The sequence below is a fragment of the Python bivittatus genome, unplaced genomic scaffold (genome assembly GCF_059951505.1).
Source record: "Python bivittatus isolate LINGU-HERP-01145 unplaced genomic scaffold, Pbiv_v1 ctg000070_np1212, whole genome shotgun sequence".
Classification (NCBI taxonomy): Eukaryota; Metazoa; Chordata; class Lepidosauria; order Squamata; family Pythonidae; genus Python; species Python bivittatus.
The window spans coordinates 31,872,820-31,899,536 of NW_028277034.1; the positions used below are offsets into that span (position 1 = coordinate 31,872,820).

The window sequence follows — 26,717 nt, forward strand, 5'->3', positions numbered from 1 at the left end:
GCCAGGAAAGCACTTCATTTTCCCCTATATAACTGTAGTTATATAACTCCGTAGTTATATAAACAAGGAAATTAGAAAGATGTTGATACAGTTCTTGTGCTAGCTTAATAAAATAGTTAACTTCGGCCATTATTTTTAGTCTGCTGGGAGAGCAAACAGACCTATACTGTAATTATTTATGAATTATTTCAGAGTTCTCTAGTATCTATTGACAATTTAATGCCTCGATAGTAACAAAATAGTTCTTTTTTATTCTAACTCCTGGTCACTAAAGACAATGCAAACATTTTTACAAACACAGCAACGTGATTTGGCCAAAGGTAGTAGCACCCAACTGTCCTTGGCCAATTTAGAAAGCTAACCAGTGGTTGGCCCTGATCAGGACATGAAAAAGGGACCGTCTGAGAAGTTGAGGTCTGTAGATGAGACCTGGAGGTCAAAAATCATCCCAGAAGAAAGCAATGGCAAACCACATTTGTACTGCTGCCAAGAAAACAACATGGATGTGCCCACAGTTACCAAAATCAAACCTGATTCAAAAAGGAATTACTTTTTACTTATGACCTACTTTTAAAATTAATTTTTATTAAAGAAGTTTTTTACAAAGTAAAAACAATACAAATTTAAAGAAAAAAGAATGTAAGGAAAAGGAAAAGGAAAGTGATAATTAAATAGAAAAGAATGAAAGAAAAAAGATGAAGAAAAGAAGAAAAAGAAAGAAAATACAAAGAAAAAAGATATAAAGAAGTGGCTTCCAATTTTCTTTACAACAGTTATAAATGCATTTATATTTTATCCTCTCTCAAGGTTACATCATGGCTCCCTTCTTTCCATATTCTACCCTTTCCAATCATCAAACCCACAAATCATAAGTTCATTTTTTCCCCCCATTTCCAGCAAATTCCCTTTATTCATTTGTAACTTTCTTGGGTCAGAATCTTACTAAGCGTTTTGCTGTTAATTTAAAATTCTTGAAATTATTATTTTCCTTTTTCCTTTCTTTAATCCAGAATAAAAACACTCAGTTTTTTTTCTTTATCCTGCTGGTTCAAAGATTTCTCTTTAACTGTAAATTGATTTTATCTGAAAGTAATTATGAAAGTGAGGCTTTGAGTAAACCTAGTGTCTTTAAAAGGCTTCACTGCAGTTGTGAGCATGTTGGCTCTACCTTGACTCCTGGCCACTCAACTCATGAGTCAACTGAAAGAACCAGAGTCATTTTGTGTAAGATGGGAGGCAATATAAATGTGATATATAAATAAATAAAATAAAACGTTCAATTCCTGCAGTCTACTCATGAGGAGCAGTCATCCATAGTACAGGTCTTTCCTCATCTGGAGAGGCTCCGCCGGCCAGAATTAATTGTCTGGTCACCAGTCACTGCCACAGTGCCATCCCTACTTCTTCAGAGACACCTTAGTCTGCCATGAATCTCACCTGGAGGCCCCTATTTTTTCACTTATGACAATGTTCACAAATCACACTAAGCCATAATGTTCTCTGGCTTCAGTTTACCATGTTTTGCAAACTCAGCCAGTGATTTGTCAGCCATGGTTTAAACAGCAGAGCTCTCCAGCCATACAGCTCTCATGTGGAATCAATGCTATTCCAAACATCCCTTCTGCATTATTTTCTAGTCATTTTCATTTGGTCTGATTGAATGAAGAAACAAAATCTTTGTCCAAAGTAGGATAACATTTTGGTCAAAGAAGAGGACAACCAGCAGCAAGGTGGATGGATAGTTCTTGTAGCAATTAGTGCACCCTTGGAAGAGCTGAAGGACCAGGTTAGGGACAGATCATCAAGGAGAAACTCTGTCTATGTGGTCACTAAGAGTTGACAATGACTTGATGGCACCTGATCATCTTCATCTCATGAGCTTGATATGAAATTCTTCCTCTCATAGAGCTATGAATGGGGTGAAGAACATGTGAGTACCTTGCCTTTTGTTATGTGATCAACCCTTCCATGGTCTGCAGTTTTCCACATTTCAATTAAATCCTAAGGAATTAAATTCCTCATTTACAGATCGGGAAGCAAAGGCAGTCAGGGAGGATCCAGAGTGTGGGAGGTGTGAATAGCAGTAACAGCCTTGAATACCTTATAAAAATAAAACAAGCTCATAAGCATCATCTAACAAAATCTAAAGCACCCAAAATAAGGTTGCAAGGCAGAATATTTTTCAAAGGGAACAAATATTTCAGCAAAGTACAATACAGAGCTCATCACATTATGACTGGGTTCATATAACATGTCTAACCTGAAAACTGAATTAACCTATTTTCTGGCACAATTCATTGACCAATATACTAACCAAATGAATTACAATGCACAACAACAATAATAGTATAAACCATGCATAACATGATTTTGTTTGAAAAATGTATATGGTCAACTATATTTTAGAAAACACTAGGTGGCTTTCGAACACACACATAATAAAAACCACAAGATTAAAGCTCTAACATACCATCAATGCCATAATGGTCCTCTCTCAAAAACCACACACACACACACACACACGCTGGGTTCACCTCCCAGCCTGAGCCAATGCCTGAGGGAAGAACCAGGACTTAACAGCCTTCTAGAAGGCAAGAAGGGTAGGGGGCCCTCCATACATCAGAGGAGGCTGTTCCATAGGTAGGTGTGGCTATGGAAGTCTCACTTCCTAGGTCCTGCCAGATTGCAACATTAAATAGAGAAGACCTGGAGCAAGTCCACCATATCCAATTTATGGGACAGGTAGATGTCCTTGGGGACAGACAGTTCCTCAAATAATCTGGTCCCATGCCATATAGGACTTTAAAGGTGATAACCAGCTTCTTGCATTGCACTCAGAAAGACACTGGGAACTACTGCAGCTCAAAGCAGTAGCAGTGTAACATGGGCAAATCACAGGACATCCAAAACTGCACGTGCCACTGCATTCTGGATCAGTTGAAGTTTCTGAGTGTTCTTCAAAGGCAGCCCCATGTAGAGTGTGTTGCTGTAGTCCAAACAAAAAGTGCTTATGGCATGAGTGGCCCTGAACAGGGCCTCCCAGTCCAGGAATAGGCAGTACTGGCATACAAGATGGACCTGTGCAAAGGGCCCCCTAGTCACAGCTGCCACCTAACACTTCAACAGGAGCTGAGAGTCTGGGAGGACCCCAAATTGTGCACCAACTCTGTCCGGGGTAGTGTCAAAGGTTAAAGCAAAAAAACCAAAGACAGTCCATTTTGCTAAGGTTAAGTCACAGCCAGTTCTGCCCCATCCAGACTCTCACACCTTCCCGGCACTGAGTAAGTACCTGAATGGTATCATTTGTCCAGCCTGGGGCAGAGATATACAGCTGAGTATCATCAGCATATTGATGGTACTGCACCCCATGCCACCAGATGACCTCACCCAGTAGCTTCATGTAGATGTTGAATAGGAAGGAGGAGAGAGCCATGCCTAGAGGTACCCTATGTAAGAGGACTAGATTTCTCCCCCTCACAAACATCTATTGCAACCAGCCATGCAGAAAGGAAGAAAACCATTGAAGAATTGTGCCTCCCACTCCCAACCCCCAAACCGTCCAGAAGTCAATAGTATCATAGTCAATGATACTGAAAGCTGCAAAGGGATCCAGGTCTAGGATAGATGCCCCACCCTCATTCTGAGCCCCGCAAAGGTCATCCATAAGTGCAACCAATGCCTTCTCAGTACTATAACTTGGCCTGAATCCTGATGAAAAGGATCCCAATTATCTGCGTCTTCCAGGGCTCTTTGGAGCTAAGCACCTACCACTATCTCAACAACTTTCCCTAAAAAGGAAAAGTTGGACACTAGACGAAAGTTGTCCAAGCTAGTTGGGTCCAAAAATGTCCTCTTGAGAAGTGAACCACTGCCTCCTTCAAGGCAGAGAGAACCACCCACTCCTGCAAAGAGGCATTAAACACTACTTGGATCCAACCATATGCCATCTTCCAGGAGGCCCTGACCATCCAGGAGGGGCATGGATCCAGAACACAGGTGGCAGAGCTTACAGCCACAAGGACCCTGTCCACTTCTTCAGGAGCAAGCAGCTGAAACTCCGCTCAGATAAGTGAACAATGATGTGCTCCAGTCACTTTCATAGGATCTGCCCAGCTGGAATCCAACTCAAAGTGAGTCCAAGTGACTTTATCTGACAGATGCCTGCAATAATCTTTACAGTGGCCCCCCAAGGGTTTCCATGGACCCTTCTTGCCAAGAATGGAGCTGGTCACCTCACCAAAAACACGGCTGCCAGCTAGCTATGTTGTGAGCTGCCCAGTGTCATGTATATGAGATGGTCGGCCTATACATTTATTAAATAAATAAATATCTGTGGACACAATAAAAGTGGAGACGTACGCTCTCTTCACCACTCTTATTCCCACAAGGTAAGTCCTAATGAAGGCTGTCACCTATGTTCAACTGGATTCACTCTTTCTCCAGCAGTGCTCCAGGAATCTCTTGCATAGTTCCACCTCCCAGAGCTCCTCCATAAACCAGGGGACTTTACAGGATCCACAAACACAGGGTGCTTGCACAGGTATGATCTGATGCAAGGCCTTAGTCACATGCTAATACCAAACCATGCACCAGAGCTTCAGGAATAATCCCAAATTCCCTCTGAAGAGCCACTGGGTCCACATGAAGCACCTGGGGTGAGCTGATAGAATAGGCCCTTCTTCCCTGATGATATGCAAATATGGCCTTGATTTGATTCTCTAACTGACCTGTTTTCTCATATTGTGTGAATATAGACTGTGTTAATACAGTTATGTGTGCAACAAAGTCACATTGTTTTTAATTAAAATGTTTAAGGCTCACTATATTTAAGGTAGGAGTACAAAACAGCAGTGCAGGTTGCCATCTGCTGGCTAGAAAGAACAGTAAATTTTTAAAGAATAAAATCCCACTTGTGCATGCTGTGCTTGATGAGTAGATGGAAGATAGTTTTTCTCTTCACTTGAAGGCCTCTAATCTGTTAGGGGTTTAGAGCAGATGTAGAAAGCAAGAGGGCTTCAGGGGGAATAAAGGAAGGGAAAGTTTCAGTGGATGTCTGACCATGTTGTCCTAGAAGTCTCATAATCACAGGTCACCAGGACCATTATCAACATCAGGCAAAATATCTGGATAATTCTCTTATGCATCCCACTGAAATTCATAGGAGCATTGTCACATCTAGAATTTATATGGAGTTTTAATAAATTACATAGGTATTCAAGAAACTTCAAACATCATATTTTATCATCCTTACGATGATCCCATCCCAATATTCTATTTATATCGCAGGAGTAAGCTTTTAGGATTGAAGGAGACCACATCTTATCTAAAGACAATTCATTAGGATCATCCAGATTTGAACCAGGGGCTTCCTGAGTCATACAGACCAGCCTCTTAGCTTACCAGTTGTTTTAGAACCTCACATTGTCTAATCAGCTGTGGCCAGCAGCACCTAAGTCCAGAAAAGAAAGAAAAATGTACATAAAATCCAGGGGGGAAATGGAAGAGGGGGAAGATATCTCTCTAATGCTTCCCCCAACCTTTTCTCAGGATTTTTTTAGGGAAGGGGGCGTGCCTTCACATCTCTTGTTGATCTTGGTGTCATTTAGATATCACAATGCCCTGCAGTGATAGCTCACTAGGAGGGTTATGAGAAAAGATCAGCTAGACTCAAAAGGTGAATGCTGTTGTAATGCCTCAGGCCAGATAAACCTGCCTTGGCACGTTGCCGGTTTGTAGAATGTCTTCCCGGACTTGAAATCGGGCCTGCCTAAGACATTATGTACACATACAGATTTTCTTTTAAGGACAGTGGCAATCTAAAATATTTTAAGTCACAGCAGAACAGAAAAAATGAAGTATAGTTTCTGATGTTTAAAAATATCAAATGTCAGGACTAATTTATTGCTTACATATATACATACAACCATTTTTAAAAACTTTTTTTAAACTATATATTATACCAAGAGGCATTTCTTTAAACAAATTTAATAAACATCTCGATACAAACACTGTTTTTAAAAATACCTTACTTTTTCTGTAGTGTTGAGCCTTTTAATATTTGTTTGATGAAAGACAACATTTTCATAGAATTAAAATGGGTTTAAGTCCCACTCTGAAGAGTGGAAACAGCTCCAATTCAATTTTCATAGGATTACTTCACTGCCAATTAAGGAAAGCAGAGTTATAATTTCAGTTAATGGAAATGAGTCTTTCAGGGACTGAACTCATTCCCTGAGGGTGAACTCTGATTTATAAAACAAAAGTTCAGTAATTCTGGACTGTATTCTCAGAGACATTTTTGCTTCTGACTTTGCCCACAAATACTGGTAACATTCAAAAAATATAACCTTACCAGCAACACAGTGTCCTATAAAAACAAGAAGCCGCATGAGTCCTGTGATTTCAACAGTTCATCCCTCTTTGGGCCTACGATGATTTCAGCATCCGTCTGAAGGACCAAGAGCACCAATTCTAGAGCTCTGCGCCAAGCTTCTATCTTGGCAGTCACATTGTCACACACTTTTAAAGCCCTTCCATCTATGCGAGCATGTTCAGGGCTTCCTCCTATCTTCCCCTTCTTAAATTCCTCCAGGATATAGGCTGATGGTGAACCATACATGGCCGCTCTTCTGAGATGCCGTTGTATGACAGTGCTGGTTTCAAACTCTGATCTATAGTTTGCTGCATTACCCATGACAGCAAAAAGGTACTGGCGCCAACCACGTGCCAAAGCATTAAGTACCAATGATTTATATTGTTCTGAAGATTTTGCAAACCAGGAAGAGGCAGAATGAAACTGACCTGTAGAGTTTGGGATTGCTTTTTCCAGTTTTTCAAGAAAACTGAGACATAGGAGCTCAACTGCACCACCTCCTGGAAAAACAGCTTGATCGAGAAGTGCATGATGCAGACGATACACACAGGTCCAAAACTGATCTTCCATGGCCTGCATCTTTGACATAAATGGGCAACAGAGCACAACTGTTACCAACCGAAGTCCTTCTGCTGTTAAAGCAAGTGGGATTTGGCCATCAACCTCCACCAAATTTAATTCCAGAGTTCCACAGAGACTCATGCATATGCCTTTGCCAATACAATGTTCATTCACTTGACTGATGTAAGTCACTCTCTCAGCTCTGGTAATATTACTAAAAGCCTTCAATACATTATGATCTACATGATTAATTATCACTATTTTATGCAGGAGGCATTTTTCTTCTAGAATTTTACAGGTGTCACCTTGTACCAAAATTAAATTAATATTAGACTGAATTAGAATGTCCATTATAAAATCAACCCATAAATTTGAGCTGGCCTTTGAATGAGACAGACTTTCTGAAAACATGCTCATATTCTCTAACCTGTTGAACCCTAAATGGTGATAGGTTTCAGTTAGGTCACCATCTGCAAGAATAACACGAACAGGCATATCCTGAAGTTGCTTCACAGCAGCGGCTTTTGCTGGACATACTAACGTGATATAGCCAGGATGAACACACGAATGACTTTCAGATATACCTGATAAACAGCATGTCACAATTTCTGAAATATTAAATTGGAAAGGACAGGTATCAGTTTGTTGACTGGCACCTGCAAGCTGGCATCTGAGAATGTCCTGAACCAGTTTCATGGCAGATTCATTTCCATGGCTAAGAGATAATGCTAGTTGTTCCAAATCACTGAGCCTGTCAAAATGTTTTGGGCATCCATCTAGCTGAATTGTTTGTTGTGTTGAATGACAGTTATTTACATTGCTAAAGTATCTACTATGGGTTACTTTTGATCTTCTGTTATAGGTCAATGCATCCACATTATAATTATGCAAATCAGAGTTTTTCTGAATCATTCTCTTGCAAACACTGACAACAAAATTGGTGTTCATTGACTCAGATAGTAAACATGTCGTGCTGTTGATGGTGGGTGTCCCTGGATTCATATCATTTGCTTGCTGGATGGTATGATCTTCTAATTTTTCTTCTGATAGTTCATTTTTGAGCAGATTTAAAATACCAGAGTCAGACTTGCTAACTGTTTTTTTAATGTCTGTAAACTGCCAGATACTAGAGGGGTCAGACCTGTTGTTGATAAGGCTCCTGTCACTACACTCTATAGGAATCTCCATTAGCTTTTGCTGTATGTTGTGTAATGATAATGTAATACACTGCACTTGTTCAATGCAAGAGTTCAGACCTTCAGACATTACAGCTACCATGACTGAAAGTGGGACATCATGTTGAAGGCACTCAAGTATAGCATTGCTCCATGTGCTAACAAGGAACAGCAGAGTGGTCATCCCTGTCTTATAATCTTTGTTCTGTGCTTGGATGGCTTCATTAAGAAGCTGCCCCACAGCACTGCTTAAATCCAAATTTTCAAGAAGTCTCAATGGAGAGTAAATCAACACACCACCAGGAATACTTTCATCAACTATAAATTTGGACAATTTCATGGGTCCTAAAAGTGTCCGTCCAGTAGAAGCCAAAGCTGAAAGTTCTTGCAGTCCAATATGTCTCTTTCTGTTCATGTTTCTGAAAGCCATGTTCCCAGGATAGCTGCAAATGAAACACAGATTTGTTGCTTCTGCCTTTTATTTGTTATGGCTTTTATGTTATCCTTTGTACACTGCTGACATGAATGTTTCATGTCTCTCATAGAGATACAGCTGCACCTAGTTTAGACAGAAATTCAATTCGATATCCCTTAGAAATTAGATGCTGTGGTTGGTGTGGTTGTATACTGGATAAACTAAATGCAAGCTTTAGCATTAAGGAATGAACCTTAATCAAATCTATTAGGATTAGTGAGGACTTAATTGAGAAGATTATTGGTGGAATGATAGGAAACAACAAAGACCAGATTCCACTGCCAGAAATGGACACTATTAATTCAAACATTATCCATTACACTTGAAAAGCACAACCCCTGGGAGCTTAGCTGTACACTTGATCTTTGAGCAACAGGTGGGGACCATATTTCAAAGCAAGGTGGAACCAGGACAAAACTAAATTTGATTTGGTTTTAATTTAATAAGACTAACATGATTATTCCATATGTATTTAATTCTCCTCTTCTGTCACAATTTTTAGTGTCCCTTTCTAACTTTAAAAGGCTCTGGGACTGCATAAGGGATTCTATGTAGTCTTGAGCCACCAATTGTTCACCCCTGCAATATAATAAGCTTTACAGGGGAAATATATGGATGATTATGTTTCTATTTGTTCATGGTTCTCAGCTTCAGGATAATTGGATTTCATTACCAGTTAAACAGTTCTTTTTCTAAGAAAAAGAGAAAGGAAGCTCTACCTCCAGAATTTTGCCATTAAAAAAAAAAAAACTTTAACCAAACAATTTATTAACAAAATATACAGTGCATGGCATTGCAATTAATTCAGGCAAATTAAAAAAGCTGTTCTAACTTCTAGATGTGCTCTGACTAGGTAGGCAAGCAGTTTCTCTTTATACTAAAACCAAAGTTTAGCCTGGAATCTGCAGAGTCTCTTTTTCTACCACTCTTCTGGTAGATGAACAGAGTAAGTTTTATAGAGCCTTCCAAGAATTAGAATTAGAATTCTGCCATGGTAATATCTATTGCATTTTCCAATAAATGCTTTGGAAGTATCTTTAAAGTAATCAACTTCTTTATTAGCTTGAAAGGTTCTTATATAGAAGAAATAAAATAAAAAAGTACACAGCACAAAACTGGTTACTTCTTTTGGCAATTTTTCTTGGCAACTTTCTCTGCTCATAATCTCACCTTGTTGAAATACTTATTTATATAAGTCTTTTCCATGAACAGCTTTTTAAAAACAAAATCACCAGACAATTGTTTGTGGCACCACTCCTGTCCTTATTTCACATAAAAATAATGAAATTGCATTGCTTTTTTTAGAACCAACAAAGAGAACATACAAGAAACAACATTTAAGCTGGGTTCCTACAACACGCTAGGCTGAAATGCAATCGGCTAGTTTGTGGCTCAGTGTGTTGTACAAATCCAGTGTGGTTATTGTATGGTTCAGAGTGTTGGGTAAACCAAAATAATTACATTAATTCAGTAAGCATGGCTTAGTATTTTATGTTAGCATAGCATAAGATAAACTTTCTCTGTGTTGGGGAGAGGCGAATAACTGGAAAATAATCACAACTGACACAATGGAGCAGCTGTGCAAGTGGGCTGCCAGCTGTTGCAAAGGTGCAGATGTTTCTAGATAGGAAGGGTTGGTGTCCTTCCATGGGCATTACACAGGAACATAAGACCTCCCCATCAGCACTTGGACCCAGAGGGCAGGCCTCAGAGTGGCTGCTACTAAGACAGTGGGAGAACCGTGCCCGCTGAAATAGAAGGAGTAAGAGAAAGCCCTTGTGAGTGAGCAAGCAGAAGAAAATTACTCGTCTTTACCTACTCACTCACTGTGGAAGTCAGGAAAGGAAATTAGGGAATGTCCACATCACCAAAATTTCTCCCCTTCCCCCTCAATCCTTTAGAACAGTGTTCCTCAACCTTGACCACTTGAAGATGTGTGGAGTTCAACTCCCAGAATTCCCCAGCCAGCATGGCTGGCTGGGGAATTCTGGGAGTTGAACTCCACACATCTTCAAGTGGTCAAGGTTGAGGAACACTGCTTTAGAACACAATTTAAACCTTACCCATAATTGTCTTCACCCCTGCAGGTCATGAATGGAAAGAACTCGGTGAAATGAGCAGTGCTTACTTTCCTTTTCTCAGCCGATCAATAGAAGATCATTTCCCACTGTCTCTCTCTCCCCTACCATTAGTCCTACAGTAGCAAGAATCTCCTCACCTCCACTCCACACAAAAGAGAACAAATTGATAACACACCTCATTCATGATTTTCAGTATATGTATTTTATTTGTATTTCAGGTCTTATGCCAGCAAAACAAAATCTGACGACCATTATGTTGGGGAGTTTGTGAGGGTTAGTATCTCAACAACCACGCTGAAATATTTCAAAGCCTTCCGTCAGTTGCATTTTAAAGACCTGTGAATTCTGAAGGTGATATGCTAGCATGTTGGCAGTTTTGCAACCAAGTGCTTTCCCTAATTAGATGGGACCATGGCTGCACCCTGCTACAGTGACTGGTTGAGGGGAAGTTCTAAATAAGCCATACAGGAAGAGATCAGATGCTACACTCTCTGGAGAATGGGGGAGAAACAGAATAATGCCTGGATTGAGATCAGGAACAGGAATATGGCAAGACTTTCCACCAAGGGAAATGGTATCATTAAGATCCACAGAACCCCAGTGATTCAGGGGAAACTAGCTTTGCTGTGATTACAAATACATTCAAGCAGAGTCACCAACAAACTCAACATCCCAAAACAGGCAACATGAGATCAAACAGATCTGCAGTAGACCCTGAAGTGGTACAAAGCTCCGGTGTAAAAGTCCCCGGGGAGGTCAGCAGGGTACAATTCTCACTTGCTAAAACTCTTTCTGCTGACACAGCAGGAAACATTTCAGGACTGATCTGAAAAGACTGCTTCAAAACCTTGGATTAGCGAATCTCTGCTTCTGTTTGTTTGATCAGTGGATGAGAAAATGATATTCCTTTTATTCCTTTTGTTTTTCACTGGTCTAGTGATCTACTGGTATGAAAGGCCAAACTTTTTTTTTTTAAAGGTTCAGCAGTGCAAGGACCTCCCCCCCGCCCCCCCCCCGTGAAATTGACAAGAGTTTTGCCTGGTTCCCTTTTTAGCCCAAGTTACAGGAATAACTAACGAATTGGTGCTTTCCCCCACCCTCCTCAAAAGGAAAGTTGAGAGGCCTATAGGAGCAGGGAAGTCTACCAATTAGGGGCTGTGTCAACCGCTATTCGGACGGCACATCTGGCCATCACCATAGCCCAGCTGGAGGAAGGGGCTGAAATCTGGAGAAAGGCTTCTAAAATTGGCTTCACTTCCAGCACGAGGGACAAGGAGCTGCAGGCTGCTACGTGGAAGAGCTCTCAACGCTTCGCCCTCTTGCTCGCCCCGATGAGAAGAGGAGACCGGATCGAAGTCGGGGTGAAGCGCAGCAACACCCTTGCTGGCTGCTTACTCTGCCCCGTCCCGCCGCCGCCGCCGCCGCCAACTCCTTCCTGCCAACCAGAGGCTCAGCGAGACTCTCAGGCTGGCGGCCCATTTCTCCGCACGGCAGCCGAGAAATCCCCGGGCAGCGGCTATTCTGTCCTGTCTCCTCCGCCTTGCCGACCATCTTCCTCGGGGCGGCCAAGTGAAGGATCTGGACCGCATCCAGGCCCGCTCCCAATCCTTGTCCTCTGTCGCCCCAGATTCAGGGTAACAGGGAGCTCACTTTCTCATCCCCCAGCCCAGCCTCTCGGGGAGCAGAGAAAGGGATCCCGGCAGGTCCCCCCGCGCCCCCCAGAGGGAGAGGATAAGCAGCTCCGCCCGTGCAGCCCCCCGACCCCCTTCGCCCAGGAAGGTGGGGCGGGTTGGCAGAATTAGGATGGGGGTCCTCCAAAGGAGTTCGCCGGAGATCTCCTACGAGCTGAATCGGCCTTAAAGCAATTACCTGCTCAGCTTTAGTTCCCTTCTGAGAGGCAGGATCCGCGGCTTGAGCCTGAGAAACCGCTAGCCCTCCTTCCATACGGGCGCTAACCTTGCCTCTCTTTGGGAAGGAGGCGCGCCGTCACTTCCGTCCCGCCCGAGCAATCGCCGCCTCTGCACTGCTTGCCCCGGACGGAGTTGTCTTCTGCTGAGCATGCCCGAGTAGCTCTGAAGCCTTTGCCCGTACTCTGCCCTTACTTGAGCGAAAAGATTTAGAGGTGAGAGGAAGTAGTCAACGAAATAGAAAGAAGTCCGCTGAGACCATGGGAAGCTTTTCGAACAGGAGAATAAATATTAATTCAGTTCGACTGCAGTTTAAGTAAGCTGCAAAGAACAAAATAAAAGCGGGAAATGGATTTTGAGGAACAGAAAGGATTTTTTCTGTTGTTCTGAAAATTAGTTTTGAAGTTTCCTGCAATATGATTTAAACATATTTTGATCACGAACTCAGAAAAAGATTATATTGTTTTTTTCTACTACATTTTAAATGTTAGCTTTAATGTTTTGTTGTGTGGTTTTAATATTTGTTTGAGAAAAATATTGATATGTTCAGGTCAGTTATTAAAGCTCATTGAAAATCATAAATGATGTGAAACAGCAATAATCGACAGGAGGAAGCTCATGAATCACTTCTATCCTGTGACCATTCGACTCCCTCTTAAAATATGCTCTTTGCTTCATTTATCGCTTATTTCATCCAGGAGCTCAATCATGTCAATAATTGTGTCCCAAACCTATTTCTTCTGTCCGTTCAGATATTTCCTTGGGCTTTCCATTACTTCCGATGGTGTTTGGATTTAGTACGATCCTTATACGAAAGTGCAAAGGGCAACAAGAAGCTTTAAAAAAAAAAAGTTACAGAACTAGACAATGATTCTGGAGCGGTTTTATGAGAGGCTTGAGCCTAAGGACTTTTAGAAATAAGCCCCGTGAATTCGCAATAGTTGCTAATACTATTGCTCTGATCCTGATAGTTTTATTTTCACTGTCTAGTTCTGTGGCTAGTAAATAGATCAGTGTTTCTCAACCTTGGCAATTTTAATATGTGTAGACCAACTCCCAGAATCCCCAGCCAGCCTTGGGGAATTCTGGGAGTTGAAGTCCACGCATCTTAAAGTTGCCACGGTTGAGAAACACTGAGTTAGACACTAAGAACCCTGTCACAAACTGCTTTGTTACATTTGCGGCTTTGGCTCATCTTCCTGCTGGACCCACCTGGCTACCTTATTTCGCTAATGAAAAGCATCCCGTGACGTGGTCAAAGCCACACGCATTATTCCTGCCGCAATATTCTCAGCACAGATTAAACCCACCCCGCCACCATGTATTTCTTTGGTTTGTTGCAGAATAATTTTTCAGCCAGAGAAGCCAACGCTCAGCACCCCAGCGCCCTCGAGAGCGCGTCTGGTTACTAGGACGCCGGCGCTCGTTTGTTGTGTATCCAGCAGAAACGGCAACATGGAGTTCTAAATGACGTCACAAAGCCCGGCCGTCACTCGCGTTTCTTGATTGGCCGCGGTAACGAACAGACGCGAGTTTTCGCGGGAATCCTCTCTGTCATTGGACAACCTGGGCACGTAGGGGCGGAACATTATCAATTATTGCAGGTGGTTTGGGTTGTGTGGCTTCTTGAACAAATAAACCCAGGTTCGTTAAGATAATGGTGAGTATTTCTTTCCCCAGCTCTTTGGTAAAGGAAATAGTATCTGCTAATCTTCTTGTAGCCTTTCTCACGAACCCGCCTTTCTCTGGATCTAGTTAACTGAACCAAGTTACTGCGTCCAATAGATCTCTAGTGATTACAATTGCAATTCATCCTGAACCAGTGGCTTTAGGATTACTTTTCACGCCAAATCCAGCATGATGGGCTGTAGTAAATCTTTTCCCCATTTTACTCGCGGATATTTTTAGAACCTGTGCAAGATCGAAGCTGATCAGATAAACAAAAGCAAATCTTGAAACTCATCCTCTGAATTTCCGCTCGGGTGAGAAAAAGGGCGCAGAGAATGGTGCCTTTTGGGCCGGTGAATAGCCGAGTCCTGACTACCGTAAATCGAGAAATGGTTCTGGACGAAACTGTGGAGCCATTTAAATAACTTTTATTCTTGTAGTGATACGCTGTATTTGTTTCCGTGTTTGCAGCTGTAATTTGCTGCTGAAAACACGCGCGTCCTTGTAGCAAAAAGGCACCGCATGCGTGATTTTCAGCCATGGCTTGCTGAGGAAGCTACAGAGGCTGAAAGTCATGATGTATAAAACAGCGGCTGCATTTCTGCAACTCAGTGAATGAAAGCTAAGCATGGCTTAGTACCATGTATGAACCTAGCTTCCCCACTTTTGCTAAAGATGTGCACGTTTTTTGCAGTTTGTTCCCATCCATCAAGTGTTTCTAATTGTTTCCCTTGAGAGGGGAGGCATCCAAATTATACCTACCTGAATACAGGTAAAGCAGGTGTAACTGAAATCTGGCTTTAAGGAAGGAAATCAGTTCTATGTTTTTGATCTACTAATAACATTTTTCCTTGGCATCTGCTTATATCTAAGTGCAGTACAAGTGAACAGCAATATAAATACCACATAGTGCTGAAATATATATATATGTATATATATATACACACACATATACTTATACACAAACACACACACACACACACACCATATTAAGTTCTTCAAAGCAAAGTGGGATATAAATTCAGTGTAATACTATTTTTACTTGCATTTACTGAAGGCATCTGGATACAAAAGACCAAGCTTGGGTAGCTCCCACCGAAGGAGACCTAGTGGGTTGAAACATGAGCTTTCTGAAGATCAGAAGCAGGAGATCAGAGAAGCTTTTGATTTGTTCGATACTGAGGGGTCTGGCAGCATTGATATCAAAGAACTAAAGGTATGTATTCATTTTCTTTGTCTTTTTTTTTAGCAGTTTAGTCTGGTTTGTTGTTTTTTATCCTCCAGTGTTTTCTTATTAAGAAATTACCCAAATTGATCCATTATGGGCTACATCAGAACTCGCTTGCAAAATCCAACTTTGCTGTATGTTTCTCAGTGCCCACTGAAGCCCACCATATAGGTGGCCTTATTTCACTTTGCTTTTTCACTGCTTAAGTGAACTTGGTGTTAACTGTAATAAGAAAATACTGCAAAGTATGGGAAATACATCAGTAAAATACTGATGATACCAAACCCCAAACCGGTAGATGACCTCACCCAGCAGTTTCATGTAGATGCTGAAAAGGAGGGGGGGGAAGAGTAGAACTGTGCGGCGCCCCACAGAAGAGGGGCCTAGGGGACGATCTCTCCCCACCAACCAACATTGACTGGAACAGGCCCTGGAGAAAGGAAGAGAACTGCCAAAAAATGGTGCCCCAAACCCCAACACACAGGCCGGCTCAGAGGGATACCATGGTTGATAGAACTGAAAGCTAAGAGATCAAGGAACATAAGGATGGATGCACTATTACCATCCTGACTCCGCTAAAGGTCATCAATAAGCATGACCAAGGCTCTCTCAGTACTAAATTCCAGCCTGAAACTGGCCTAGATAATCTGTTTCCTCCAGGGTTCTAATGAGCAGCAGACTAATTACCTTCTCAACAACCTTCCCCCAAAAGGGAAGTCTGGAGATTGATCAGTAGTTGTCAGAAACCATTGGGTCCAAAGATGGCCTCTTGAGGAGGGGGCACACCATCACCTCTTTGAAGGCAGGAGGTACTACCCCACCTTCAGAGAGGCTGACACCATGGCCTGAACTCAACCTCAGGGCACCTCCCTGGCTGCTTTTATGATCCAGGAGAGGCCCAGATCCAGGAAACAGGTGGGTGAGCTGACAGCACAGAGAACCCTGTCTACTTCCTTGGGAATCACCAGCTCAGTATTACACATTACACATATATTACACATGGTTTGTTGAGTAAGCTACAGTTATCTGGATTCATTCAATGCACTAAACAATTAGCCATGATTTGCCAATCACAGTTGGTGGATTTATGCAATACGTTATGGCCTTAGAAAATTGATGGCAATGTTTTCAGTCTCATGTTAGAGCTACTTGTTCTTGCAGAAAGGGCCATTCCAGTAAAAGTAAATTCAGTACATGTGCAGCATTGCAAAATAGCTATTTACAAAATCATAATATATCAATGTTATTTCTAAGATGGTTTAATTGGAATGCAAATAATTGAGAAGTAGAACTCAGCTACACATTCCATTTAGTATCATAAATATGTTGAAAAAGCTGTTCAGATCTATTGACCACCTCATTGCAGGGTTACTCCATGAGACTAAAAGTTGTTGGCCTTGTTTTATGTAGTTTCCCCAAAAAGCAGAAAATGGTTCTGCATAGCTTTGATTCCTATCCTTTGATAGCTGTAGTAGGAAACATATCCCTCAAGGGGGTTGATTTAAACTGGAAACCAGAACACATTACATTGGAGCACAAATTGGTTTATCGTCAGCACTGGAGGCAAAGATAAGCCTAAAGAGGGATAGAGTTGCAATCCCTCTTTATAGGTGTATGCAGATTAGAATATATGTGTGATGGGATATAACAGCCAGATATTTAATTGGATATAATATATCATGTGCCTAGTGAGGCCATTAGATTGTAATTATGAGGTAATGAGGCAGGACTACAAAGATAAGGGGGGGTTGAAAAAACAAAGAGGCAGTATTTTGTGAACATAATTTCTTTCTAGGAAGTTATTTTCTTGTGCTTTCCCAGAGCTCTGTTCACCTCCCAGCATCTTTCCCCAGCTCATCAGCATTCCTTGGCCTTCTAGATGTTTTATGGCTGAGCTGACAATTTGGATTTCCCTGAGAAAGTATTTTTGTAATGGGGTAGTTATGCAGTATGATACTATATAGCTAAGCCTGTACTTTGTTTTTCCTGGGAAGATGTATTTTGGTTAGGGGCTTTTAGCTTGGCCCTGCAAAATTTCTTATATAGCTAAATAGTATTACTGTACTAGTCTTGTTATCCAAGTATCATCCTTTTTTTCTGGCTCATTTTTCTGGGCTGGTATATTTTCAAGAGGATAATGTACATTTTGTGCTTGCTGACTCAACTCGTGATTCTTGTTTGAACCTTGAGCTCCACCAGATACAAATAAGTTCAGGAGTGTCTAGAGGAATAGGTAATGGTGGTTCAGAGATGAATAGTTTTTACTATTAATGCCTGGTGATACATGTTGGAGCATAGAACTCTTTATAAAACAGCACGTGGCAAGCATGTGTTTGGAAAAAGCATCCTTTATGTATGAGAAAATAAGGAATCCCTCCTGCACAAGGCTCCAAGCCACTACTTTTATCAGCAGGCATCTTTAAGCTATCGTTTAATGAACAGAAACATATACATGTGACTAACATTTCTTTAATCAGGACTATCCCTTTTAGGCACACACATTCGTAGGTAGTTTCAAGTATGTATTGGATATACAAGTTACCAGCTTTTATATTGCAGGTTGCAATGCGTGCTCTTGGGTTTGAGCCAAAGAAAGAAGAAATTAGAAAGATGATAGCAGACATTGGAAAAGATGGAAGCAACACTATAGAATTTGAAGACTTTTTAGCAATGATGACCACAAAAATGGTAACATATGAGTTTGCTCTAATATAGAGAGTTGTAGGATGCTTGGGGGTGTTTTTGTTTTCTTTTACTTTCATACTTTTGTTTTTGTAAGAATGAAAAAGATTGTAAAGAAGAAATTCTGAAAGCCTTCCGACTGTTTGATGATGATGGCACAGGCAAGATTTCCTTTAAAAACCTAAAGCGAGTTTCCAAGGAACTTGGAGAAAATTTAACAGATGAAGAACTGCAGGTAACTGTTCAGTTTTGCATAGCATACTGGGTTTTTATATCACTCCACCTAAGAATCGTAATTCCTCCTCTTTATAGGTTTCTAATAAATGCATAATTTCGCTTTGACCTTTGATTTACTTTATTGATTGGTCTTTCTGGATGTTGTTTTTCTGTGTTGTTAAAGCTACTGAATCTGTTTTACTTATTTTTTTCAGTATATTTCACCTTAGGTTCTGAATAAGCAGCTAATATACAATTCATAATTTTTTGTTAAGACAATTTTATTATTTTTAATGCTTCAGATGCTTCTAGAACAGTGCCTAATCTTCAGTGGTTCTCTCCTCCCCTTGTTTCCTTAGGAAATGATAGACGAAGCTGATCGTGATGGAGATGGAGAAATAAATGAGGAAGAATTCTTAAGAATCATGAAGAAGACCAATCTATATTAATGGCTCTCTACCTTTAAAAATGACTTGCAAATTACAAATAGTTCAACTTGTTTTATAAAGTGTAGAAAAGGATTCTAGGTTGGGAGGGGATTTTTTTTTTTTTAATATTAAAAACTCAATTGCAGAATTTAATTCCAAAAAACGTTAGAATGATAGAACAGTTGCTACCATTGTGGTGAATTAATGGTTCGTGCATGCTGGAAAGTTTGTTAGGCCTAAGAAAATAGGCCTATTATTTCCCTGAATTTGAAGGGGATAGTGACAGCAAAACTGCTCTGAGAACAAAGTTATACCATAATATACATACATTGGACCATATTTGGCGCTTAGAGCAAATTTGTATTTAACTATATCTGGCCATGAAAAGTTTAGATAATCACTAATCCAGTACTTTTTCTGCTCTGTTGCTATAAGCATCAAAGTCAGAAGTCTAATTCTTTGAGAAAGGATAAATGAGGTGAATTTAAGGAACATTAGGTGGATGGGATTTGTGTGTGTGTGTGTGTGTGTGTGTGTGTGTGTGCCTTTGAGTCTGCGTTGACTCCTGGTGAATGCCTGGACAAGTCCCTGCAGTTGTCTTGGCAACATTTTTGGAAGTAATTTGCTATTGCCTCCTTCCTAGAGCTGAGAGTGAGTGATTGACCCAAAGTCACCCAGTTGGCTTTCATGCCTAAGGTGGGAGTAGAACTCACAGTCTCCTGCTTTCTAGCCTGATACCTTAACCACTACTGGTAGTCCTCACTGAACAACAGTATTTGGAACAGGAATTTTCATTGCTAAATGACACAGTTGTAAAGCACAACGTTATGTGACCGCACTACTTAGCGATGGCAGTTCTGGCAGTCCCCAGTTGCCATCATTAAGTGAGGACCTAACATGATAACGAATTCCGATTTTCTGTCAGCTTTCCCATTGACTTCACTTGTGGGAAGCCAGCAGGGAAGGTCACAAATCACAATCACATGACTACAGGACACTGTGATGGTCAGAACTTTGAGGACCGGTCAAAAGTATCACTCATTCAGCATTGTCACAGTTGTTTGAACAGTCGCTGAATGAGGAGTCATTAACTGAAGGCTATCTGTACCCCAAACTGGCTTTTAGGATATATTAGAAGCCCAACATTTCCTTATGTTGATTATAAAACCAATCAGTTTTATCAGTTTAATCAATGTTGATTATAAAAACCAATCAGTTTTTCTCCTGATGCATCTGTAGCATAGCACTCCTTCATTTAAGATCTTGTCAGCTGCTGTGTAGTTAAAGGATATCAGATTAAGACCTGCAGCATCTCTCATATTTCTGAAATGCTGATAATAAAGCAGCTGGACTTCTCTTGCCATCCATATGGCAACCTGAAATGAGAGTTGTGTTTCCTCTACCCTCAGCTATAAAAGATTTTCCAAGTTTTGCCATATATGTCTGAATAGTCCTCAAGGACCTATTTCAGCTTTATTTGTTCTCAAAAATGAAAACAAACCTCTGACAATTGTGGAGTCAAGTTTCAATGAAAGTATACATAGAGACATTTTGGTCATTCAAGCATCTGTTCACCTGCTTAATGGTCAAAGTGTACCAGATGTTACAGAGAAAGGTCTCTCAACTGCTTAGTTTTTGTTTTTTTTAAAATGACAGGAGAGGCTGTTATTAAACATAATGGCAGAGGGGGTATGCTTGACCCTTCACTTTTTTCCCTGCAAATTGCCTCCCAAGCCCAACTCAAACTGCTAGAGGAAAATTGCTGAAAATAATTTTCAACACCAAAAAACAGAGCTAAACCGTTTTCTGCCTAGACAGTGGGAAACAACCTTGGCCGAGAGAATGATTGGAAAACTGAACTTAGCATATATCCCTTGACTATCTTTTCATTGTGTTCTTTCACCCTATTGACCGATAACTGAGCAGCAAACTTGCGTTACGAAGGATTGCCATTGCATTGTCTTTCTATGGCCCTTCAGCTGGAGATGGGCTTTCCTTGACTTGCTGTAACAATGAAAAAGGACTGTCGTCACTATAATGCATAATATCCTCCAATGATTTGGTAAGATTTTCTTTAAGAATCCCACTCATATCTACTTTTCATTAATGTATTTGATGCCAAACTTTGCTTAATTCTCTCAGTTTGATTTAAGCCACCTTCTGGGTCTTAGCTTCCATGCCATTCCTTATGGAAATTGTACATAATGTTGTTACAGCATTTGAATTTGTAGCATTTTTGTATCTGTTGTCTTTCAACTTGGATAAAAAGTTAAACATGTTTATAGGAATCTTGTTCATATTTCTGATATTTTAATGTTAGATTTTATAGAATTGAATACATGTTTGCTATACAAGATCTTCATTTCTGCAAATACCTGTTGATCTTTCTACTGTAGACTTACCAAAATTAGTATGTAATGACAAACATCAAAGAGTGACATTTAAATTTTTGCTGCTTTTCAAATATGTTCTTATGTCCCTGAATTTGGTTACCAGCATAACAGACCCCTATGCCAAAGAGGCTGCCTCATGACAGCTCTTCCACTGACATGTCAAAAAGAATGTTATAGCGCCAGATAACTGATACTTAGTAACTCATTCATGAATCTTGACACTTCAGAAGTTTAGAAATTCTAATAGCTCTGAAAATATCAATGTAGTATATGATTTACCCAATTCCTTTACTTGAAAATTTCATCAGATATTAAAAAGTGACATTAAAATAAATTAATCTGGCACCTAACCAAATTACTTGGCAATAATAATATAGTATTGATGTCAGAAATGGATGTAATCTGCAATTTGGTATTTCAGTTAATGTTTTTCCGATATCCAATGAACAGTATAATAGATATCGAGTGTGCTTTTTTATGCGGAAAACAAACGTTCAAAACCAAGATCATGTGAATCATTTATTCCATCAGATGTGACCTGCGTACTGTATTTGTAATGCCCACCATATTCATAATTCTTTTGGCTGTTGATACAAATATATCTCACACAAGCGAAACTATTTTTATTTTGTATTATGCCATATCACTACTGTTTTGTTTATCACCGAGGCACACGTAGATTTTCTCATCTTGTGGTGGTCACCAAGGTACAAGAATCATGATCTAGGTTGCCAGAAATTGGTTCCATCTGGGGCAGACTGGAAATCAGATAAGTAGAGATGAAAATGTGGAGAAGAACATGCATCAGAACACTTCATGTGGAGTCATAATAACCAGGTGCTCCAGAGAACGAAGCACGGTACAAGATAAGGACTCTGCCAACAGGGGGAAAGGGGATTTCTACTAATATGGGGCTTTACGTAAGATTAAAGGATATCTTCAGAAAGATGATCCCACCTACATTTTTTTCTTTAAGTTTACAGTAACAATATGGAACATTTTTTAAAGTTCCATTTTACGATTCATAGCGAAACTGACCTTGATTAAAAGTTACGACAGAGTTATGTGCAACTCTGGATTATTTTTCTAAACATTTATTAGCGGTATGAAATCATCAGCTTCATCTTTCAAAACATAAAACATAAAAACCCTCTGTAGAACTATTTGAAAATATTCTGTGTATTTTTACACGCTAAATTAACTTTGATTTTATTCCACGTATGTGTATACCCTTCAGTGTCCTCCTGTTCAGGTTAAGCCATGTCATACAAAGTGCAGAAGAAAAAGTAAGAAATAGAAAGTAATAGAAATGGAAGGCAAGCAATAAGAACAAAGAAAAGGAAATCAACTTAGTTTATAACAACTCCATTCACTGTGCCTTTTCATATCTTTCTATCCTTGGAAATCATCCTTGCTTCTACTTTGTCTACTGTGTCTACTCTGTCCATACATTATATAACCTTTTTGTTCTTCTCACCTCTCTATGATGAGTTCATTAGCTCCATCTAATGTCGTCTTCTCAGTTCATTCACTCTTCATATATTTGTAGCTCAATCATCATTCTCTATATGATCAAGCCACTCAACATAATTCTTTCATACCAGTCCCACCTTTTCACATTTGTTCAGTATCCATTCATTTTTGACTGTATCTCTTCTTGAATTGCCAAACACACTCAAGTAACCTTTCCCACTGTATTCAATTTCTTTATGTCTACTGACATCCCCAACTCTCACCTGCATATAATATAACAGGCAGAACTGCACTCTTACACACAGCTATTTTCACATCTTTTGACAAAGATGCATTCCTTTTAACAAGCTACATACTATTCACCACTGTGCTTCCAGAATTTGCATATCATCAAATCTCTTCACCTATTTCCCATAATTAGTAAACATTCAACTGGAAGTACACATATTTATCTACTTGCTCTTCCTTTTTGCCATTTATGTATAATTTACAGTCATTCACTTTTCCTGTCAAACACAATTATCTTAGTCTTTTGATTATTTTTCAGACTGATACTCCTGCATCAATCTAATGTTCACTGCCAAACATTTCCCCAGGTGTATTTAACAAACTAATCCCTTCTATGGTTTTTGCATACACTGCTATTACCTTTCCCTTTGCAAAATGGAACAGTGGTGGTGTTCTTCCAACCATAGGCACAGACACAGACTTCTCATATATGTCCTACAAGTTGCCACTCTATAAGCAACCACATCCATGAACATTTATCCAGTTACACCACTTACATCTGCATTCTTATTGTTTTTCCAGATTCTCACAGGATTTAGGACTTTTCATCAATTATTCATGGACACTAACATGATAGCATTTATTTCACTTGTACTCTTGGACATACTGGTATCTCTCCTATACTTAAAATACCCTTTCTAGTATTCTCTTGCTTCAGTTTCACCCCCCTTCTCCCCAAATCATCATGTTTATTCTTAATGCCATTCATTCTGCGGAAGCTCCTTGTTTATCCATTTCCAAAACAATTCTCTATTTCCATCAAAATTACTCTTTATTTTTTCTTAACCATGCCTTGATAAAGCAAAGCAAAGCAAGTCCTTTATTTTGGTCATTGACCAGTATTTTGTACAAATCAAATATAAAACACAAAGAAAGATTAAAAAAGAAAGTGCAAAAAATACACTAAAATAATATGAATATAGATATTGAAATACTAAGAAAAAATAAACAATGGCAAACTACCAGGATTTCATAAAATCAGTAAAAATCTAATAAAGGAAAATGAATTCAGTCATCAAACACCTTGTGCTCTTTCATACAGCAGCCCATATCCAACAACCTGCCAGCAAAACAATATAGTCCTTTATTATTTTTATAGCCAAAACCCAATCAAATAAACTTATCAAACAATAATATGAAATCAATATATTATTGAATTGTTTATGACAATATACACAATACAAAGTGGGAATTAAATTATACTCAACTGTTAGTCACCAGCCAACATAATCTCAGTATCGTCTCCTGGCCAACTGCATGCAGTTACACAAAGTTTGCTATGCTATGCTTAAAATTGCTCTTAGTAATTTAGTTTGTTCCATTTCACATATTCATAGTGGCACAAACCATTATCTTGCACTAGTTTATTTACTAGTGTTCTTCACTGCAAAACTAGACAAAGACTTTGAAGACCTAAGGCCAATTAAGTTTTATGACAAAAGCACAATTGTGTCAGCATAAAATAATACATTGTTGTCTGCTAACCTAGACAGATAGTAGTGGACTGTAGCTTGGCAAATATTAATATAAAGTTGAAGAGTAAGAGTCTCAGAATACAACCCTGTTTAATGCTGCTTTGCACAGAAATTGGATCAGAAAGCAAGCCAGACAGATTACATCCAAATCTGAAATAGCTGTTGATATCATCCAACTTGCTGATGAATATCAGCAGCCACTTATTAATATTAGTGGTCTTAAGATTTCCCAGCATCCACCACTGAAGGATAAATCAAAAGCATTTCTGAAAATTACAGAAGCTGTGGACACAGAGGATTTTGGACCCTTTGAATACATTTCAGCTACATGTTGAAGAATTACTGTGATCCATTGTGGATCATCTTACTCTAAACCCAATATGTTCTTCAACTAGGATGCCTTTAATATCCATCCCATCTAGAATTTCCCAATATAAATGGATGGCATAAAGCTTAGTTATAATGCTCAGAAAACTAATTCATTTGTGGTTACTAGGATCATCTCGGCTCCATTTTTAAACACAGGGTTTATAATGGCCATTCTCCAATCATTAAGAATCAGTCCTTTCTTTTCAAAATAAGTTGAATAATAATAATAATAATATTTAATATTCAGTTGTTCAATAAACTGTACAGGTAGTCCTCATTTAGTGACCATTCACAGTTATGACAGTGATGAAAAAGTAACCTTACAACCAATCCTTGCATTTACTACCTTCACGGGTCTGTAAAGCAAAGGGAAGATGAAATAAGATAATAAGTACAGTAGTGGTTTCACGTAGTGACTGCTTCACTTAATGACCAAGTTGCTGGTCCCAACTATAATGACTAAACAAGGACTACCTGTATAATCAATAAGCAAACAGTGCTTAGCCTCCTTGTTCAAATCAAAGGAATGAAAGTGAGCAAATGCTGATATAGTCTTTAATCCCTCAACATCGTGGGGATCATTATATCACTATACAGTACTGAGTCAAACTCTTGAGTAAGTACCTCAGATTTGTTGGGCATAAAACAGGAATGCAGGATATTTATCTGATTTGTTGGTTTTCTGTGTAAATGTAATTGCGTCTTCTCTTGCTTAATTCTTCAGCAGTTGCAGCCCTGGCTGTTGATGTGCCTCTTTGCAGCTGATTCTTTAATCATCTTAGTTACTCCACTGAGAATTTTTTAGATGTTATTTTTAAAATTGTTTTAATCTCTTGGCCTTTGTTAGAACTGTTACTCATCTTAAGGTTTTTAACGCTCATTTTTCTGGATCCACAATCCAGCCAATGTGCAAGTGCCACTCCCAAATAAATGAAATCTTGTGAATTTATTTATTTGTTTGTTTGTTTGTTTATTTTTCATATTTATATAGCCGCCCATCTCACACAAAGTGACTCTGGGCAGTGTACAACAATCACAGACACAGTGGTATACTATGCATACTAGGACTTCAGGGAATTTAACAGCCAGACTAGGCATAAACCATAATAAAGAAGGCCATGCTAATCACTAATCATAGTTAGATACTTAGCACTTTAGGGCTCTAAAAGCAGACATCAAGGAAAAAAGGCATAAATCAAAGAAAGTCCAAGCTTACTGTAGGAGCTCAAAAAGCAGCTGCCATCTTCTTGAATGGACAAAGAAGAAAGAAAATCAATATATGCTAAATCTCTTCATATCAGAACTTCCCATAGGGATATAATTTTATACCACATGAGAAAATCTGCTGTATAAATTTGGGTAGCAATCCTACAGCCAATGATTTCAGAGCAGTAAGTCCTACTCAATTGGATGCGATTATTTCAGAGTAAATTAAATTAGGATTGAATGGCAAGAATAGCATAATTCTCTATGTTTTTATTCAGAAGAAAGTCCTGGCAAGTTCAATGGGATTCTTCACTGGATAGAAAGTTCTGAATGGAATTTCTGTTCATGCTTGTTTGCATGTCAGAACTCTTTCCACACTGGAATTGGAAATATTATTTTTCTAATAAATGCAACGAATATCTTAGACTTTTACTGCTTTTGACAATCCTAAATCAGGGCTACAATTAAGAAATTTTAAAAAGGATTTCTTAAGAAAGAAGTTTAATTACAATTAAACATGAATCATTCAGTAAAGCCTCCAAAATGTTTTCGCTCAACCTGCCCCTTAAAACTTTACTGATTGATTCATTGATGGATTTCTTTAGATTTATATACAACCTTTACCTAGTGCTACTCCTTTAGCAACAACCTCGTAAAGTAAGCTGGGCTGAGAGAAACAGACTCCAAGGCACTCTGTGCTTCTTGAAAGAGTTTTGGGT

The 26,717-nt window shown here is 39.5% G+C and overlaps 2 protein-coding genes across 2 annotated transcripts; one reads left to right on the forward strand and one right to left on the reverse strand.

Moving 5' to 3' along the window:
* Positions 1–1,146: 1,146 nt before the first annotated feature.
* BBS12 (Bardet-Biedl syndrome 12) lies at positions 1,147–12,678 on the reverse strand. The gene is made up of 3 exons (XM_007431264.4): positions 12,535–12,678; positions 6,353–8,552; positions 1,147–5,449 (listed from the first exon to the last, which is right to left on the reverse strand). Exon 2 carries the CDS (start codon positions 8,537–8,539, stop codon positions 6,368–6,370), a length of 2,172 nt encoding a protein of 723 aa, XP_007431326.1. The 5' UTR covers positions 8,540–8,552; positions 12,535–12,678; the 3' UTR covers positions 1,147–5,449; positions 6,353–6,367.
* Positions 12,679–12,723: 45 nt separating this feature from the next.
* LOC103053142 (uncharacterized) lies at positions 12,724–25,727 on the forward strand. The gene is made up of 6 exons (XM_007431265.4): positions 12,724–12,787; positions 13,916–14,232; positions 15,298–15,456; positions 18,028–18,156; positions 18,248–18,385; positions 18,726–25,727. Exons 2-6 carry the CDS (start codon positions 14,230–14,232, stop codon positions 18,813–18,815), a joined length of 519 nt encoding a protein of 172 aa, XP_007431327.1. The 5' UTR covers positions 12,724–12,787; positions 13,916–14,229; the 3' UTR covers positions 18,816–25,727.
* The last annotated feature ends 990 nt before the right edge of the window (positions 25,728–26,717 follow it).

Coding starts and splice junctions, on each gene's coding strand:
- LOC103053142 (XM_007431265.4), top strand. Junction 18,157..18,247: donor CAATGATGACCACAAAAATG/GTAACATATGAG, acceptor TGTTTTTGTAAG/AATGAAAAAGATTGTAAAGA. Junction 18,386..18,725: donor TAACAGATGAAGAACTGCAG/GTAACTGTTCAG, acceptor TTGTTTCCTTAG/GAAATGATAGACGAAGCTGA.
- BBS12 (XM_007431264.4), bottom strand. CDS start 8,539: ATGGCTTTCAGAAACATGAACAGAAAGAGACATATTGGACTGCAAGAA.